General features: G+C 47.8%; 1 protein-coding gene across 1 annotated transcript; it reads left to right on the forward strand.

Moving 5' to 3' along the window:
- The first annotated feature begins 9366 nt into the window (after positions 1-9366).
- On the forward strand, positions 9367-17883 carry LOC144140947 (D-beta-hydroxybutyrate dehydrogenase, mitochondrial-like). The gene is made up of 4 exons (XM_077672440.1): positions 9367-10205; positions 15228-15380; positions 16342-16547; positions 17230-17883. Exons 1-4 carry the CDS (start codon positions 9869-9871, stop codon positions 17563-17565), a joined length of 1032 nt encoding a protein of 343 aa, XP_077528566.1. The 5' UTR covers positions 9367-9868; the 3' UTR covers positions 17566-17883.
- Positions 17884-18219: the final 336 nt, after the last annotated feature.

An 18219-nucleotide genomic window follows, 5' to 3' on the forward strand; every position in this document is an offset into this window, starting at 1 on the left:
GACAGACAGAGAGATCATCCACTGGGCGCTGCCTGTCCAGGCAGCGGCAGAATGGGGAGGGGGAGGGGAGGGGGGAGGAAGAATGGGGAGGGGGATTTACACTCAATTGAAAAGGTCGTAAAATGGAAAACAGTAGTAACGGCCGTGTTTGCTAACTCCTTACGAACCTTACTACCCCGCGGTACTGTACGTAGGCTCTGCCGCTAGCAACTGCATGGTTAGGAAATTCACTGGGTGTAGGAAGTAGTATACACTAGATTAAGGTCGGGCTTTTGACTAGGTTATGCATGGCCAGTTAGTAAAGGCATGCAGCTCAGGAAGGTGTTCTTTCTGCTTGCTCCAGTTAGTAACCCTGACTAGTGCTGCATTTACTACGTCCACTAAGTACCTAGCGTATACAAATAACCCAAAGACATTTTGGAGCATTGTTAATGAACAGGAACAATCTGACATATTTTTTTTTGTGCGATAGAATGCCCGTTGGCATAAAAATAACTTATTTACAAATATACATGGGCCCCGGTCTCTCGAAGGAAGTCAAGAAGGGAGCGGTGGTGGGGTCCCCAGAGCCACCGCTGAAGGTCGGGGGGTCTTCCAGGATGGAGGCCTGTGCCTCTCAGGTGTCGCTTTCTGGCTGAGGCCAGTGAAGGACACGCCCATATGAGGTGGTCCGCGTCAGCTTGTGCGGCCGGAGCTGTGCAGAAGGGGCAGGTGTCGTCGAACGGGGCATGGTAGCGTGGTGGCCACGCCCGGGTCACAGCAGGTGAAAGCGCCACTCCAACGCGAAGTCTGCGCAGCAAAACCTCTTCCCAGCGAGCAAGTCTACTGGGGAGGTCCGTTCCACACGGGGGGATGAGGGCACGTGTGGCGCGACGCAGATCGTCCTTCCGTTGGAGAAAGTTTTCTATCGGACCGGTTCTTAACATTGGCAGCGGCCGAGGAATATACGTCGGGTGACAAGCCATATCCACTGCAATGTGAGCGGGGAGCGAATTCCGCCTAACCCACACCAGCCTTAGAGGGCAGGGGTACGTGTCTAGTAGTGTGTGGATGTCCCTTGAAATGGTACAATTGTTCGATACTTGGCGTAAATCCCGTATCGCCGCGGTGGAGTCCGTATAAAGATGTAGGATAGAACCCACGGGGGCGCGCTGTAGGGCCGGCGTTAGTGCCTGAAGGCCATCCCGGATGGCTGTGAGCTGGCTGTGAGCTGGCTGTGAGCTGTGAGCTGGCTGGCCATCCCGGATGGCTGTGACATATCCATTTTAGATCCCCATTCAAATCCAATTCCTAAGCGTGACTGTGCTAACGTTTTAAACCAAACATTTGGCACTACGTTTTCGGATGGCTCGGGATCACCATATCCTGATTATAACTATTTCTTAGACTTTCCAATGGATGCGGTAATGATTGACTACACAGGTATTGTCTAAACGCCTAAAACTATCGCCATCTTGTGGCCCTGATAATATTAACATAAAGGTTCTCAAGAACACTGAAATATATAGCTCTATCATATTGTCCAAAATCTTTGAACAATCTCTCTTGCACGGGATTTTACCAGAAGACTGGAAAGTTGGTAACGTGGTTTTACTTCATAAGCCCGGAGACAAGCACTCACCATCCAATTATCGCCCAATATCATTAACTAGTGTTTGCTGTAAAATCATGAAACATGTCATATATTCTCAGCTAGTCAATTTTCTTGAGTCCTCATCTTTCTTTTCCCCCTCGCAACACTGGTTTAGAAAATTATATTCCTGTGAAACACAACTACTAATGCTAACTGATGATGCTCATTCTGTTCTTGATCGTGGTTCTGAAGTAGACTGTGTGTACTTGTATTTTTGTAAGGCATTTGATAAAGTTCCGCACAACTTGCTTCTCCGAGTGTGCTTACGTGGATTAAATCTTTCTTAACCGATCGCTCACAATTTGTGCATGCCAATGGCTATAACTCTTCTTCAATACTATAGTAACTTCCGGAGTACCCCAAGGATCAGTCCTTGGCCCCCTACTCTTTTTGATTGATATTAATGATTTGCCAAGCAACTGAACCTCCAATGTAAAAATTTTTGCTGATGATTGTGCTGTTTACCGAGAGAATAAAAACGCTAATGACACCGTGTTACTCCAAGCAGATTTGGACGCGATTTTGGACTGGTGCTCCAAATGGAAAATGACACTAAACACTAACAACTGCAAACTAATGCACTTCGAATCTCACGTCGTAAAATTACTGACCACGCTTCCTGCACCCATAATGACACGCTATTAGAAACAGTAACATCGTACAAATACTTGGGTGTCTTACTCACTTCCGATCTTTCTTGCAATGGAACAGTCACGTCAGCCGTGTAATCACCGACGCTAACCGCATGCTCGGGTATATTAAAAGAAATTTTTATATGACGTCACCTTCTGTTAAAACTTTTCTGTATAAGTCGTTAATTCGGAGTAAGCTTGAATATGCCGTTTCGATGTGGGACCCCCGAACTGAAGCACTAACAAATGCTATTGAGGCTGTTCAGAATCGCGCAGCTCAATTTATTCTCTCTAACTACCATCGTACAGCTAGTGTTACACTTATGAAGCAGTCTTTATCGTTGACACCCCTGGAACTACGCAGAAAAATTTCACGGTTAAGCTTGTTCTTTAAAATATATCACATGAATTCATATCTAAGAAATGCATTGTTCACCCCGGCAACCTACGTTTCATCGCGCATGGATCATCGCCACAAAGTGGGCACGCCTTTTTGTCGTAGTGCTTCTTACTTATCATCTTTCATTCCAAAGACGTCATCAGAGGGGAACCACCTTCCAGCAGCGGTCGTTGAAACTAACAATTTAGAAGAGTTAAAAAATCGGCTGCGCGCGCACTTTGGAATACAGGCTGCTGATTAGTTGCCTGCTTTGCACTGTTGTCATTGTGTACATCTTTTTAGTTTTTGTACGGTTGAAGACTTGAAGTGCCTGATTGTTGCATTGCTTGTAATCAAAATTTGTTCCCTTTTTTTCTGTCTTTGTATGGTATTGGATAATACTGCTATCTTTTTTGCGTTTAATTTATGTCTGTAGATAAACTTGTTGAACATTGTTCTCTGCTAAAAATGTACGCTGTACCACTCCCCTCTCTAATGCTGTTTTGGGCCATGAGGGTACATAAAATAAAATAAATAAATAAATAAATTAGTGCTCCATCTAGTGCTCCGTTAATGCTAGTGTTCCGTTAGCGTTCCGCTAGAGTTCCGTTAGTGATAGTGTTCCGTTAATGAATGCCACAACCTTTTTTGAGAATGTATGTGAATCAAAACCAAGGTTTCCGTAACCTGTGTCTCTGGCATGCATCCCCAATGGCACCATAGCTTTTTTGCCTTTATTGCCTGCAACAAAATAGAGCAATTCAACACAAACACTTCAGCCTATCTTTGGCTGATCCTTCACACCAAAACTTTTTTCAGACAGGCAAGTACATCAATAATTTCCGTCCACTCAGGCAGGTCTGCTTGGGACAAAAAAAATATCTCGAACATACGCAATATTTTCAATGAAGTTTTCGCGCACAGGGCGAGCGTTCCCCTCTGCGTTGTTCGCAGCCATTTTGGTCTTCCGCAGGCTGTGGAGTCCAAGCAGCTTGAACACAGAATTGCTTGGGTTTGGGTGAGTTAATTTTCCATATCGACTTGAAATCTCAGCTTGAACAAAAACCACACGACTTAGGAAGGAAACACGCACGGACACAATGCTGACTATCAACTGAGTTTACTAAGAAAAAGGAGGAACATATTTGCACGAAACATTGCACAACATTGGCACAGCGCGACACTCTTTCCCGAGATGCAATTTTTCATGTATATATGTTCCTCCTTTTTGTTGGTAAACTCAGTTGATAGTCAGCATTGTGTCCGTGTTTCCTTCCTAAGCCCTGTGGTTTTTGTTCAAGCTGAAATTTCAAGTCGAGCTTGAACATGTCATAAGGCGTGCCATTCTCATTTTCCGTGGGTTATTAGTACTGTACGCCATGCGGTGCTGTAGGCAATTTTTCTTAAGTTTCCTTTTCAAGACATCCCAGTGCAATATTGCATCCCAGCACCCAATAAAAGCACGCTCGATGGTTTCCGGTTTCCTGGCTACGCCAGATGGGCGGACTAGAGGTGGACCTATTGAGCGCGTTGGGACGATCCACGTAAAAACGCGCGTTGGAGACATCCACAGTCGACGACAAAGGAAATACGAACACGAAAATATGAACCATGTACGGTAAATTGAAAGTTACTGTTCGTGTAAGTCCAATAATGGCGCGCTCTCGAAAGCCACATTCCCAAACTTTGTTACTGTAATTAAGCCGCGCATCAATCAGACTTGCGTGGAAAGAAATCGCGCTATTTGTGTGTTCTGGTTCACATTTTTGTGATCGCGTTCCTTTTGTCCATGAGTGTACAGCCTACATGAGTAAATTGAGCACGCTAGAACAGAAGTAACAGTTAGGGGAGTGAGCTACCCGGTAAACGTATTCTTTGCTGGGCAATACGGGCGCGGGAACATGTGCAGCCACAGCAACGGAGAGAAGAAAACGGCGCAAACGGGAAAGGACAGAAATAGACAGAAAGGGACGATGATGATGATGATGATTATAATAAGATGACACGTTTGGCGACTATACACTAATTCTTCCGCATTCCCTGCGTTATTACAAGTGCTTAGGCGTCCTCGTTATTTTAATACGTATTGCATTGGGCCCATTTTTATTTACACACTTAATGTTTGCCAGTTGGCATAAAGAGAAGGATGCGATTAGTAGCTTGTTCCGGTTTCACCACATAGTTTTTTAAGTGCGATGCACTTTATAAGCGACCCCAAACCATCCACCGCCGGCGTCGGCGGCGTCGGCGTCGGCGTCCGCAGTGCTCCTCTATAAAGAAACAGCATCCGGCGCCAGGTTTCGATCCGCGGACTTTGCGGCCGCAGCGCGACGCTCTACCGACCAAGCCACGGACGCGACGTGATATCAGCGTTAGTGACGCGCCTTATATCTTTAACGCATTCAAACTACGTCGTCAGCGGCGTGCGTTGGCGACTCAGCGGCGTTATAGCGGCTTGATAACTGCGTGGTGTACACGTGATACTACAAACCCGATGGAAGAGATGGAAGAGAAGGCGGCGAGGCGGTGGGCTGCGGGGGCCGAGCGCAAGCGCCGCAAGCGGGCCGACAACCGTGCATTCGCACTTTCACATTCTCCCCCTCGGGGAAATGCGGGGGAATTTTTATCATTACAAAAGAGTTCCTGGTTAGGTTTCTATTTTTGCCTTTTTTTGTCAATTTCTCCCTCGGATGTCATTTATGACCTTTTTTAATGCAGTTCCCTTTGCCAAAGCTCTGAAAAAAAGAGATTGATAAAAATGAAAAGATTATACTGTGTGGAAGGTCCTATTTTGTTTTGAATAAGGATAAAAGAGGTGTTCCGCAAACAATAAATGGCTAGAGATATGCAAAATAAGTGATTATGGGGTCGAATTGATAGTAATATAAATGGCTAGGTTAAGCAGGTTTTGGTAAAATAGCTTCGACGAAATGGCCTTTTCTCTCTTTATAATTACTGGTTTACTCTTCATTTCTTCTTTACCTCTTTTTTCTCTTCCTTTTCATCGGCCCGTTAAGGTGTCGACTTCACGACTTCACGCCTCTATCTCCCCATCCCTAACCCCCAACAATCACTTTCTTTTTTCTTCCGTGAAGCGTTCATGGATAAAGCAACATTCGATAAAGCGACGCTCAAAAAACAGCTTCAGTGAACAAAAGCTTTTAATAAACAGTCCGGGTCCCTGCATGCTTACCTTGGTTACCTTCCACCAGGAACTAGGGTATTTCGCCACGATATTCAGTTCATGACTAGCCTGTTGGGATAGCCTGTTGGGATAAACCTCGTGTTGCCAAGACTTCAATATTGCTGTTCCGTGTGGAACCCCTGTCAGCTTCACTCACCAGCAAGCTAGAGAGCGTCCAGCGCCGTGCTACCCGTACGCTATCCACTCGTGTCGGTTGCAGCCGTGACACCCTCCCAGGATATGAGGCGCGGTTTAACACCACGGATGGCAAACGCTCCGGCACCGGCGCTCTGTGGCCCATGTGGGCTTTCCCTGCCGCTGCTTGGACAGCTCCCTTGGAGACACCTACATCTGCACCGCTGTCCACTGTAACAAGCGAACGGATCAACCTGAGACCATGCATGCGAGAGAGAGAGAGAGAGAGAGAGAGAGAGAGAGAGAGAGAGAGAGAGAGAGAGAGAGAGAGAGAGAGAGAGAGAGAGAGAGAGAGAGAGAGAGAGAGAAAGAGAAAGAGACCCGGACTCCACACCCGGAGTCCGGGGCTCCGGGTGTGGAGCTGAGGCCGCTGAGGCCGGTGTGGCCGCTACCACTTCTTCCGGTGTCCACCCTAGAAGAACTGCTGGTGGAAAAGGAGAACCTCCGCTGCGCCACGCGTGCTTTACTTCCACCGCGTGGAACTGACCTCCCCAGTGGGCTCGCTCGCCGGGAGGAGGCCCTGCTGCAAAGGCTTCGAGTTGGGGTGGCCTTATCCCCAGCAGTGACCCACGCTTGGCCAGCCCGCTATCACGCACCTTTTGCGGACACCTGTCCCTTTTGTACGGTCCCTGCGTCCGACACCGGCACGAGCCACCTTCTATGGACCTGCCCTGCCCTTCAAACCTCTCGCCGGCAACACCTCCGGGGCACAGGGCTCCATCCTGGGAGACCCCCTGATCTACAGCGGTGGATATGGGGCCCTCAGTACCGGTCTCTGCTGACGTTTCTGCGTGAAAACAATGTGATGTTGTACATATAACCAGAGTCCTTCAAAAAGCATTGAAGGACTCTGATATAACTGTTATGCCGTAAGGCAAACTCTCGCAAAAAAAGCAAATGTATTTCACTGTCTTGTTTATGCGTACATGATGTCCTTGTTTACTTGTTTGTTGTCACTCTACCTTGTTTCATGAGCTTCCATCGGTTTGAGTGTCACTGCTTGCTACACTTAACTTGTATTTTCATTTTCGAATTTTCTTTATTTTTTCCCGAAGGTTTTTAGTTTATATGTAGCTTTTGTCTCTCTTAAGTGCATGTGCTGTTTTTGTGGGCTTGTTTATTTCATTTTTTCCGTGTGCCTTGAACGTTTCTCCGGCTGAGTGCCAGGGCTTGCAACACAGATTTTTTTGTTTGCTTTCTGTGATGTTTGTAACTTTTTTGTTTTATTGTCTTTGTCTTACACGTGATAGTTTGTGTGTGGTATCGTGTTTATTTTCGTTTGTTTTAAGAATGTTTTGGATATGGTGTACCAGCAACAAGACCCTAGGGTTGTGCCTGGGCCCCCAAAATAAATATTGATTGATTGATTGATTGATTGATTGATTGATTGATTGATTGATTGATTGATTGATTGATTGATTGATTGTCATTTCTGGATACACGGCCCTGACGGCGTCGTACACCGAGACGCTTGGCCATGAGGCGTTTTCACGGTGCGTTCAGCGGCTTCAAGTTCAATAAGTGACCGGTAAAAAGCACAAATGCTCCTGGGGACATTGTTTTCTTCCGCGGAGTGCCGCCACTTCCGGTCGGGAGCTCTCCCGGCGTCCCGAACGCCGTCGGCTTTCACAAGCGTGTGTGCTTGTTGTTCATCCGTTTCCACCGGGGGAAAAAACGCTCGTGCATCGGGAATTTCTATAAATGACAACGATTGACCCTACTAGGTGTTTATCTGACAGGTAAGCACCCTGTGACAAATAAACAACACGCACACACGCGCCTGAAAGCCGCCGGCGTACGGAGCTAGGGCAGGAGAGATCTCGAACCGGAAGTGGCCGGAGCAGACGACGTACCCGTGAGCCTTTGCGCTTTTTACCGGTCACCTATTGCTTTTTACATTGCGGATTCTGCGCATTTTTTGTGCGTGTGCAAACACACCTTGAGGCAAAGCCAAACAAAGCAAATGTGTCTGTGCCCTCGTTTCATCAAACCATGAAAAAAAAATTGCATAACACTTCATAACACTTGGCCGTTGGAATGACTGTATACAATTACTCAGCCTTTCACTCACTTGTCATGATTAGTTGCTTCACAGTAAAGCCTTGAACCTCACAGAGTTCCCGTCTGGTCAGAAAACGGCTGCAACTCTTGTTTTATCTGAACTATCCAGCGAAAAATTTTGTGACAACTGGCAGCCAATTCGACTCCATATTACGGCGAGTTTCATTAACTTGTCATAATTGGATTACAGTGAAGTTGTAAACGTTACGGAATTCCTGTCTGCTGTCAATAACGGGCATCCATTGGAGGAGTACGGTTACGAAAAACGGCTGCAACTCTTGTTTTATCCAAACTATCCGGCAAAAAATTAGGTATAGTAGCTCCTAATACGACTCTATCATTATGGCGAGTTTCATTTACTTGTTGTAATTGCTTGGTTCACGGTAAAGTTGTAAACGTTGCGGAATTCCCATCTGCTGCCAATACAAGGACTTCTATGGGAAGCGGGTGGCGTCGTGTTCGTGTGCCGGATAGAATCCTATCCTTGAAGTTTGATTAAGCGATCACTAAGTCATATTACTACCATTAGCAAATGATTACTACCACTAGCCCCCTTACTCAATGTTACAACCATTACCAAATGTTACTACCATTAGCAAATGTTACTACCATTAGCCCCCTTACTCAATGCTCTTCAATGGGCCTGTAAGGTGTAATAAATAAATATAATAAATAAAAATAAATACGTGTACATTCTTTATAACCATGCGTGTTGTCATGTGTATTATATACAGCTTCGCTGGTCATGCACTCTTCGCAGAGTGGAATGTTTCCTAATTGTGGTGTTACTGTTATTTTTGATGTCATTGTCGGTGCTGTGTTAATTTACTGACGACTTCAAGGCAGTAGCTTTCTCCCCGAGCGCTGCCGAGCCAACAACACGAGCTGTAATGCTACCTGCGGAGCGCTGTGTTCCCACGAAAAGCCTTCTGCGAAGCTCGGAACTTCTCACAGAAAAATCTTTCGACGTGTACATTGAGCTGATCGCAAACCCCGGCTTAAAATAACGCCGTCACTATCGCGCTTTATCTGCTTTCACCTCAGTGTTGATAGTGCGCTCAAGAAGATGAGTACCGGGCGTTGGCTTCCACTCTTTATCTCTTTTGTATGCAGGCACAGGTGACCCCTGACGATTAGATCGGGACAAAGTTTCGATCTGTACAGACAAGGGTACATATTCAGAACCGTCGCACAAGGAAGCGGAAAACTGGCGCACCACGTACTTAAACGAGCCCGCTGACCACTTGCCCAAGCGCCGTGGCCTTGACAATGAGGCTTGGCGAAAATGAGCGGCTTTCTTTGGCGCCGCAATATATCCTTTCTGGTTTAGAGTCCTCTTACCGCTGATCACCATGACAATCTTATCAGCCGGCGCGCGCGCTGACGACGTGTCGCCTTTGCGTCGGTGCCGCAGATCCGCGTAGAGATGAAGATAACGTCTAGGGAACGTCTTCGAGAAGGGCGAGCGGTCTTCAAAAGGCCTCCTCGACGTCGAGAGGCAGCAGAAGTCGTGCGATACTCTAGCGTCGTCTGCTTTACTGCGCGACCGATCGCAGTCGGCTTCTCGCACTTGAAGTCTTAGGTGGTTTAGGTAAACCGTACGCCTAACGGACTCAACATCAAGCTCTCAACGCGGCGAATGGCCAGTTCCTCTTGACTTGAAAGCAGACGATCGTCTGCAAAGCCGTCTGCTGAGGAGTTAGCCACATCTGCGACGCGTTCAGCAACCATCGTCCAGGAACGAAACCGAACTCTCGTCGTCGGTGCATACAGGAACCACCAGGATGCTGGGAATACTGGAGTTGATAACCCGAATTGTGACTTTCCTCTACGACTGGCTACTGGGACCGAACCGCTTGCTGTTCAGGAGCGTGCGCTTCTCTGGTGGCGGGAAGCGAGTGCTGGTGAGTGGCTGCGACTCCGGCATCGGCTTGCGGCTCGCCCAGCGGCTGCACGCGGCCGGCTACCAGGTTCTGGCGGGTTGTCTAAGCACCGACAGCCGGGGTGCCAGGGAACTGTCCCAGCTTGAAGGCGAACATCCCGTGCGAGTGTTCCAGCTGGACATCACGGACGACCAGAGCGTCCGACAGGCGATCGTCCAAGCTGAGCTGGAAGAAAAAGGTTGGCCTTTCTTGCGTTTTTCGGTGCAGTGTTATGACATAATAGACGTAAGTTTCTACAGGCGTTGTTTTTAATATAGCGGCGCCCCTTATAGGACAAAATTTGCCGTCCTGAAGGGCAGGTTTTACAGCGTGAACAAGGTAGCTTTGACCCTGTGCTGTGCCCAAACGAAATTAGAAGCGTGGAACTATGTTATCGCACAGAGGCTTCGAAAGTGTGTTGAAAAGGGGAGGGTGGCTCAAGACAATCGATGATAATAATGATGATGATATTCTGGATCTAGAAACCACCGGGTGTTTTTTCGGCGTCTGAAATGGACAGTTTCTTGCAGGCGCCTTTACGCGTGATAGAACCGTCCTATCTAATAAAATTATGGAAATGAAGTAATTTACCTCCTTTTACAGGAACAGCAGGTGGTAGTACTGTGTCAGTAACAATTTACAAGAAGCAAAGAAAACAAATGGAATTGGGAATTAGCAACAGTTAGCTTTGGCAGGTGGGTCATTCGTTCTTATAAAATGACTGCCTTATTGAGCCTGCATGGCGCATCGGACCACGTCACTATTCTTTTTTTCTTTAATTTTAGACATAATTTCTTTAATCGTGCCAAGACCAGGGGGGACAGATCTCATCTCCTACATTTTGGCAGATGTAGTCTGATGTATGTCATCATCATAATCATCATCCTTTATGATTGGAAAACGTTTGATGAACGTTTGTTAGATCGGAAGCTGGTGTGGGCGGCCCATGTCCGGAAAGCGTATTTCCAAACGCTTCGCTACACAGAGCACCCATGTGACATGTCTGTTCGCGCGATGCAGGGCGGTAATTAAATGCCGTCATTGGTTGCCCCCCAAACCTAAAGCGACCTAAAACATGCCAAATCACCGTTATTAACAAAAGCAACACGCGCATTTGTGTTTAGAATGAATGAATGAATGACTTTTTGTAGAGAGGAGGCTATAAAGCCCTGTGGGTAGGGAATGAAAAGGAGGATTGGGAAAGACGCCACTAAGTTGTAGTACATCTAAGTAATAAGTAATATTCAAGCTTCACTGTATCTGTCACTGTAGCTGTCACTGTAGCTGTCTCTCGAGGTTTCGTTGCAGCAACACACACACACCGGTCTTCCCCTGAGGGGAGGGGTTGTCCGGCATAGTTCTTGATGGCACATTACGGTTGGTGGGGCAAGATGGATGCGCACCGGTGTTCATTTCTGACTGGTGAACTTGAACAGGTAGTCAGTAAGCCATTAAACCATCTTATGAGACCATTTTTTAGGGCAAAGTCTGTGATCTTTTTAACACTTCGGGGTTGTCCCTAACATACTTACTCGACATGCTCTATCGCCGACGTCGGAACCGTGGCACTTGCTAGCAAATGCGCACGGACGTCTGAAAAGGCTGCACATGACCAGATCAGGTGGAAAAGGGTTTCTAATTGCGGCCACAGTGGGGGCACCAAAAAAAATTAAAAAAAAGTTAATCAATGAAAAAAAAAATTAGCAGTGGCTTAGCTCGGCTATGCCAGAATATACGTAGCGTAAGCTAAGGTTCAGCTGGTTATTCTTAGGTTTCCTGGTTGTCTAGGATTAGCTGATTATCATGCTTACTGCTGCTAAAATGATTTCCAATCCAATTCAATCCGATCGGGGTGGCGGCGGCTCCGGAGCGCCAGCTCTGCGCCGTGAGACGGCACTCCTCCTCGCGCATGCGCAGCACGGCTGTCCAGGAGCCACGCGAAACTGCTCAACCTCGGCCAGTGTAACTCGCGCTACAAAAAACTACTAGACAGACCTCCTGCGGCTCGAACACAAGCCGTAAGCTAGACCACACAGAGCCCGAACGGTCGGCTCCTTTTAACAGGGGCTCAAAAGAATAGCGCGCGCAGTGACATCGCCCATGTCACGTGGGTGCTCTGTGCAGCGAAGCGTTTGGAAACACGTGTCCGAAAAGGCGCGAACCACGGCAGCCGCTATTTCAAGCATGCGTTTTTTTTTTTAAAGACAAGGGATGAATAGCGTGAATTTCAAAACACTATGTGCCGCCTGGCTTAAACCTAAAATTGAAAGTGAATAAGTCGAGGACCAAACAAGAAAAAGTATCTGTGACAACCTGTTGTCGACAATCTTCGCACCATGACTCGCTCACCGTGTGACTCCGGATGCTGCTCGTTTGCAGCCGTTTTCGGCTGTTCAAATCCTAAAGGGAGATGTAGTCCAAACGAAAATAGGATACATACTATGGTATATGATGCAGGTTTTTGAGCGGTAGCTCTTAGTACACATTTGGCACCCCGTTTGGCATTGCCTCGTATCGCTTCAAAGGAGAATTGGCGATGGTGATGTAATTAGAGAAGGGAGAGGGAGAGTCAAAAGGGGAGAGCAGTAAAAGCGGGATGGAGAGCTAGAAGATGTAAGAGAGGCCGGCGAGGAGGACGAGACAAAGTAAAGGGAAGAAGGGAACAGGAGGATGGGAAAGAGAACATAGTGGGAAGCATACCGTGCGATTGAATGGTGGTAATAAAGAGGGGGAACGGGGAGAGGTATAAAAGGGGAATTGGTGATGGCGACGGGATCAGAGGAGGGACGTCTGGAGAAGAAGACTAGTGTAGAGAATGGAGGAAGGGGAGGGGAATTAAGAGTGTGATAAAGATGGAATGTAATGCTGGGAAGAAGGAAAGGGCGCTAATTTGATTGATTATTGATTATGAGGTTTAACGCGCCGAAGCAACGCAGGCGGTGATGAGGCGCGCCGTAGTGGAGGGCTCCCGATTAATTTCGACCACCTGGGGTTCTTTAACGCGCGCCGAAATCCAGAACACACGGGCGTTTTCGCTTCTCGCCTCCACCATAAAAGCAGCCGCCAAGGCCGGGAATCGAACCCGCGTCCTTGGGCTCTGCAGCACAACAAGGCCTTAGCCACTGTTACACAAAGGGAAAGCCGTTCTTCAGGTTTTATTGGCACGCTGAGGGCAAAATGGCGCTAAACGGACGTAGACGAAGGAGCCCTTATGCCTTTTCCTGTCTCCTTCGTCTACGTCCGTTTAGCGCCCTTTTCTTCTTCCCAGCGAAACAATGAACCAACTAGCTCGACAAGTTTTGTTGAGGAATGTAATAGAGCGGAGGGAGAAGGGAGAACGAACAGGGGTGGGAGAGGACGTAGGAAAGCGAAGCAGGGAATGAGAATAGAAACGGGGCAGGGGAATGTGCGGGAAAAGGGAACGTGAGTGGGGCACGAAGAGAAGGGGAGAGGAGAAAAGCATGAGGGGAGGGAGGTTGGGAGGGGTGGAATCGGATTGAAGAAAGGGAAGGGGCTGAATATGGAGGAATGCGAGGAGGTAGAGAGAAGTAAGAGAAGAGCCGATATTGCAGGTGGGGCGCGGAGAGGAAGAGAGGTCTATGGCGTGAGGACCGGAAAGGAGGGGAATAGAGGAGAACGGAAAGAACCTGTGGTTAGGTAGTCATGCATCAGGGCTCCAAAAGCTAGAACCAAAGGTCAGACCTCCCCCCTTCCTGTGGTCTAGGAGGGGGGAGGTTCGATCATGTCTATAAATAAATAATTTCTTCAAAACCAAAAATAAAAAGCAAACTCGCTGGAGTGTTCCAAGGTGCAAAACTCGATTTGACTGAGTCATTTGTCCCGAACGCACGGCCCGTCTGCCAGGGACAATCGTTACCTAATTTCCAATTTGCCTTGTATCTTTTCTACTTGTAACTTGTTACTGACGCAGTATTATCACTGGAGTTTTGCGGTTCCTTTAAGGAGGAGTAAATGATTTAGTTGCCACAATTTTATTCACGATTTCGATTCTATTCCGCGTGAATGCGCTTGCAACTGCATTTCAAGTGTCACTCACCGGGTACGACTGCTCCTCCCTACCCCAACAAATAACACTAATTATTGCATTGTGTAGGATGCTTGAAATGGATTGATAGAGAACATTTACATAAAATTAATGGTGCTTGATTTAAGATTCAGGTAAAAAAACGTGTGAAAAACTACCCATTACAGTCGCAAGAAAAACGCACGCGGGTTTTTAAACCCATATCATCGATGGTCTTGAGCCCCCCACCCTCAAAACAGTTCCGAAGCCTCTGGTAGTCATTGTTGTAAGGACGGGAAGGGCAGGTACAGAGAAGATGATGTCAGGTGATAGGATGGCCGATAGGATGCTGTTTTTCGAGGTCATTTTCAGCAAACCGAGCAGATACGCCGCCAATTTTTTAAACGCTCGCCCTTGTGTCACCTTCAGAAACGCTGTATTTCCCCAAAATGAAGATAAAGTGGAGAAACCGTAAAGGCCTGTCAGAGCCAATGTCCTCATGCAGTTAAGTAAAAAAAATAGAGATATAATAACTGGAAAAATTAGCTAGAAAAATCGCGAAGGTCTACCTATAGTGCCCCCCCTCTCCCCCCCCCCCTCGCGATTGACTAAAAAGGGTAAAAACAACAACAACAGAAAAGACACTATTTGGGTTCACGTGTTCGTCTAGTGCCACTAAGGAAACGTTACGTCGGTGAAATTAACCGGTACAAGCATGCTTATGGGTGATTCTAAGAACCTAGAATCTTAGTATAACTTTCTCTGTTACGTTGTGGTTCTCCGATTTCAGAAGAAGGCTTAATTAGCCCATATAACCTGGTGCTGCCGGGGATTTACCATGAGTGTCTACTGCCTATCGGCCGACTGCTACCAGCCTCGACAAGGTGTACAGCATTCGAAAAGATGACCGCTTTAAAATCAACCCGCTTCCAACTCACTTGCAGCTATTCTTTCACAACCTAAAGTTTTCAAAGTTAACGTGTTGACCAACCTGCAAAGAGAATTACAAGCTTGAGTTTATGCTTGAGTGAAATAAGATAAAAAAAGTCACTTGTACCGAGGTACGATTAAAGTTTTGCAACTCTTTGTTCGAATGCTAGCATTTGCTTTTTGTTACGCGCACACAGGCGAAACAACCGTATATGGGTTTCCCATTAGCCTCTTCTGCCGAATAAAAGATGTGACCTCTGGTCGCAGGACTCTGGGGCCTGGTGAACAACGCCGGCGTGTGCGTTCTGGGCGAGTTCGAGTGGCTGACCCTGGAGCAGGTGGAACGGACCATCAACGTGAACCTTCTCGGCACACTCCGGCTCACTAAGGCCTGCCTGCCCTTCGTGCGAAGGAGCAAAGGTCACCACCTTCTCTCTTGTGTTCCGGATAAGTTTGACGCTAAAATGTATACGAGCGCAATGTACAAGCGTAAATTTGAATCCCTAGCCGCATACAAGCCGTCATCAAAGGTTTGTTTGCATTTCGTAGCGCAGTGAACAAAGTCCGGGCCTTATCCGTCCGTAGTGTCACCTTGCTTAAATTTTTAAACTTCAACCGTTACTGGGCTACGTAATTCATAAACGTCATGATGGTGATAAGTGTCTTCAGTTATTTATACCGACGCAACCTCGCACTGCTTGTTTTAGCAGACAATAATGAGAGACTTAAAACACACCCGAATACCAGAATGGCTACCGATATAAGTCTGGGGACATCCTTGTGGAGTGATCAGAACATTCGGTAGCAATGGACACGTTCAATAGCGCAGGAGATGTGTGTGGAAGTGGAGCTTTTCGTTCAGCAGCGGTCGCGATTACTAATTAGTCGGCTCTTGATGAAGTTACTCCAAGGTGTCTCCTCAGACGCCAAGTGTCCTGTAAGTGTTCCTCGATGGTATCTACTGGTGACCGGTAAAAAGCGCAAAGGCTCATGGGTGCATTGTTTTCTCCCGCGGAGAGCCGCCACTTCCGGTTCGGGAGCTCTCCTGGCCTCCCGTAGGCAGTCGGCTTTCACGCGCGTGTGTGCTTGTTGTTTCTGTTTCCACTGGGGGGAAAACGCTCATGCATCGGGAATTCCATAAATAACAACGATTGACCATACTAGGGGTTTATCTGACAGGTAAGCACCCCGTGACAAATAAACACGCACACACGCGCCTGCAGCCGCCGGCGCACGCAGGCGTACGGAAGGGCAGGAGAGATCTCGAACCGGAAGTGGCGGCAGCAGACGACGTACCCATGAGCCTTTGCGCTTTTTACCGGTCACCTATTGGACGTGCCCTCGCTCATGGATATTCCTTGGGGGCCTCCGTCGTCTGCAGGTCGCGTGGTGAGCGTGAGCACGGTGATCGCGGTGTCGGGCATGCCCTGCATGGCCGCCTACTGCGCCAGCAAGGTGGCGCTCGAGTCGTTCAGCGACTGCCTGCGACTCGAACTGGCCCGGCACGGGGCTCACATCAGTGTCGTCCGGCCCGGAGACCTCGTCAAGCACACGGGGCTGATGGACAGGCAGGACAAAGACGCCAAGGTAGGTTGCACTTGGTGCCATTCCCCCTCGCAGTCGTGTACTGGATTCACTTATAATAAACCTTGCAGTCACGTGTCATTCCGTGGTTAAAAACAAGAGTTCCTAAAAACTTGAATATAATCGCAGTGTTCGGGAAAGTTTGCCTTTGCTTGAAAATCGTTCGCCTCGACAGCTTTTCCCTCTGTGCTATATTTACATCCTCGGGCTTCTGGGAGCCGAATATTTCCCTTATGTAGATTTGGATGGATACACTCACATTCCAACACTATGCGCCGCATAGTTTCTGTTTCTTTCCCACAAACTACGCATACCCCATCATTTTGTGTATACTTCCCCACAAAGCCCGTTGCCTCAAAAAGCAAAGCACTGCCGTTGGAATTATCGCAGAAATTTTCCTTTCTTATGTGTGATTTCTCTGCCCTGTTATAGCTTTAATGCAAGCTCTAACGACGTTTTCGCTCCCATTTTCAGGGTCTGCGGCGTCCTCTCTTGACTACTTTCGGCATCAACGCCAGCTTTGATACTGAAACTAGTCAAGGGAGGGTGCCACAGCCCCTTCGGCGAATCACTGCTTCGCACTTGACAGCCTTCACGTTGAGTGAAATTGGTGTAGTTTTTTTTCGCCGCGTTGTGAAGTTGTCATTCAGTTCTCCGCTACAACACGATGCGTTTTCGCACGCAGGCCATGTGGGAGGGCCTGAACGAAGAGCAGCGCGCCGTGCACGAGTTGTACATGGCGGGCTTCACGAGCGGCTGGGTGTCCAAGGGAGGCATGATGTCTCCGGGTCAGCTGGACGACAGCCCCGTGTTCGCGCACATCGAGCACGCGCTGGGCTCGGCGCGGCCCCGGGCCCGGTACATGAGCGACAAGACCATGTGGGCCCTGTACCTGCGCATCCTGGCGCTCATGCCCGTCTTCGTGGCGGACAGGCTGCAGGCGGTCTTCTACCACGTGATCAAGTGCCTCGGCGTCAGGCACGCCAGGGAACAGCAGCACCACATCAGCAAGGCCTTCTGAGCTTGTGCCAAGAGATAGAGAGAGAGAGAGAAGTTTTTTTGGGAACTCTGGTCTTAGGGTGTGGGAGTGGCGGCCACCGCGAACAGTTATTGGCGGTCGAGCATCCACCGGAAGACAATGCCGAGTCGACACCGAGTGACGCCATTGGTGGGCACGCTTCCAGTGCGGGAAATGCGAAAAACATTACCGTGTGTGACGTGAACTCTGGCATTAATTACATAGTGCATGACCGAGCACAGAAAACGGACTCTGAGTGACCAAAGGTCGTGTGATTGGTGCAGCGTGTACCCTGTTTCACTCCGTGGAAGTTCAGTTCAGTTCAGTTCGTTTATTCACCAAAATGTATCTAGATGAATATACATGGATTCCTGGGCTAAAAGTTGTATAAACAACTTGACTAGGGCCCAGGCGATTCATGGCGCGGCATACAAGACATTGCATATAGGAAAAAAATATTAGGAACAAGTGCAATGTTTTTTTTTGAAGATGTGTATGATATAAACAACAATAAAAATTGCAGTAGATATCACAAAACATAGCATATAACAAGAAGGATACTGAATGAAACATTAGCAAAGAGCACTGTTTGTGAGCAAAATAAAAGAAAAAGAAATAAGGGGACAAGCAGATGTACGTAACTTAGTACAATGCAAC

Source organism: Haemaphysalis longicornis, unplaced genomic scaffold (assembly GCF_048455015.1).
Source record: "Haemaphysalis longicornis isolate Haplotype H1 unplaced genomic scaffold, Haemaphysalis longicornis Haplotype H1 scaffold_57, whole genome shotgun sequence".
Taxonomy (NCBI): Eukaryota; Metazoa; Arthropoda; class Arachnida; order Ixodida; family Ixodidae; genus Haemaphysalis; species Haemaphysalis longicornis.

What these genes read in the sequence shown, in the direction of transcription:
- LOC144140947 (XM_077672440.1), top strand. Translation starts at nt 9,869, where the DNA reads ATGCTGGGAATACTGGAGTTGATAACCCGAATTGTGACTTTCCTCTAC. An exon ending in CTTCGTGCGAAGGAGCAAAG is followed by an intron (nt 15,381 to 16,341) that starts GTCACCACCTTC and finishes CGTCGTCTGCAG; the next exon opens with GTCGCGTGGTGAGCGTGAGC. An exon ending in GGCAGGACAAAGACGCCAAG is followed by an intron (nt 16,548 to 17,229) that starts GTAGGTTGCACT and finishes TTTCGCACGCAG; the next exon opens with GCCATGTGGGAGGGCCTGAA.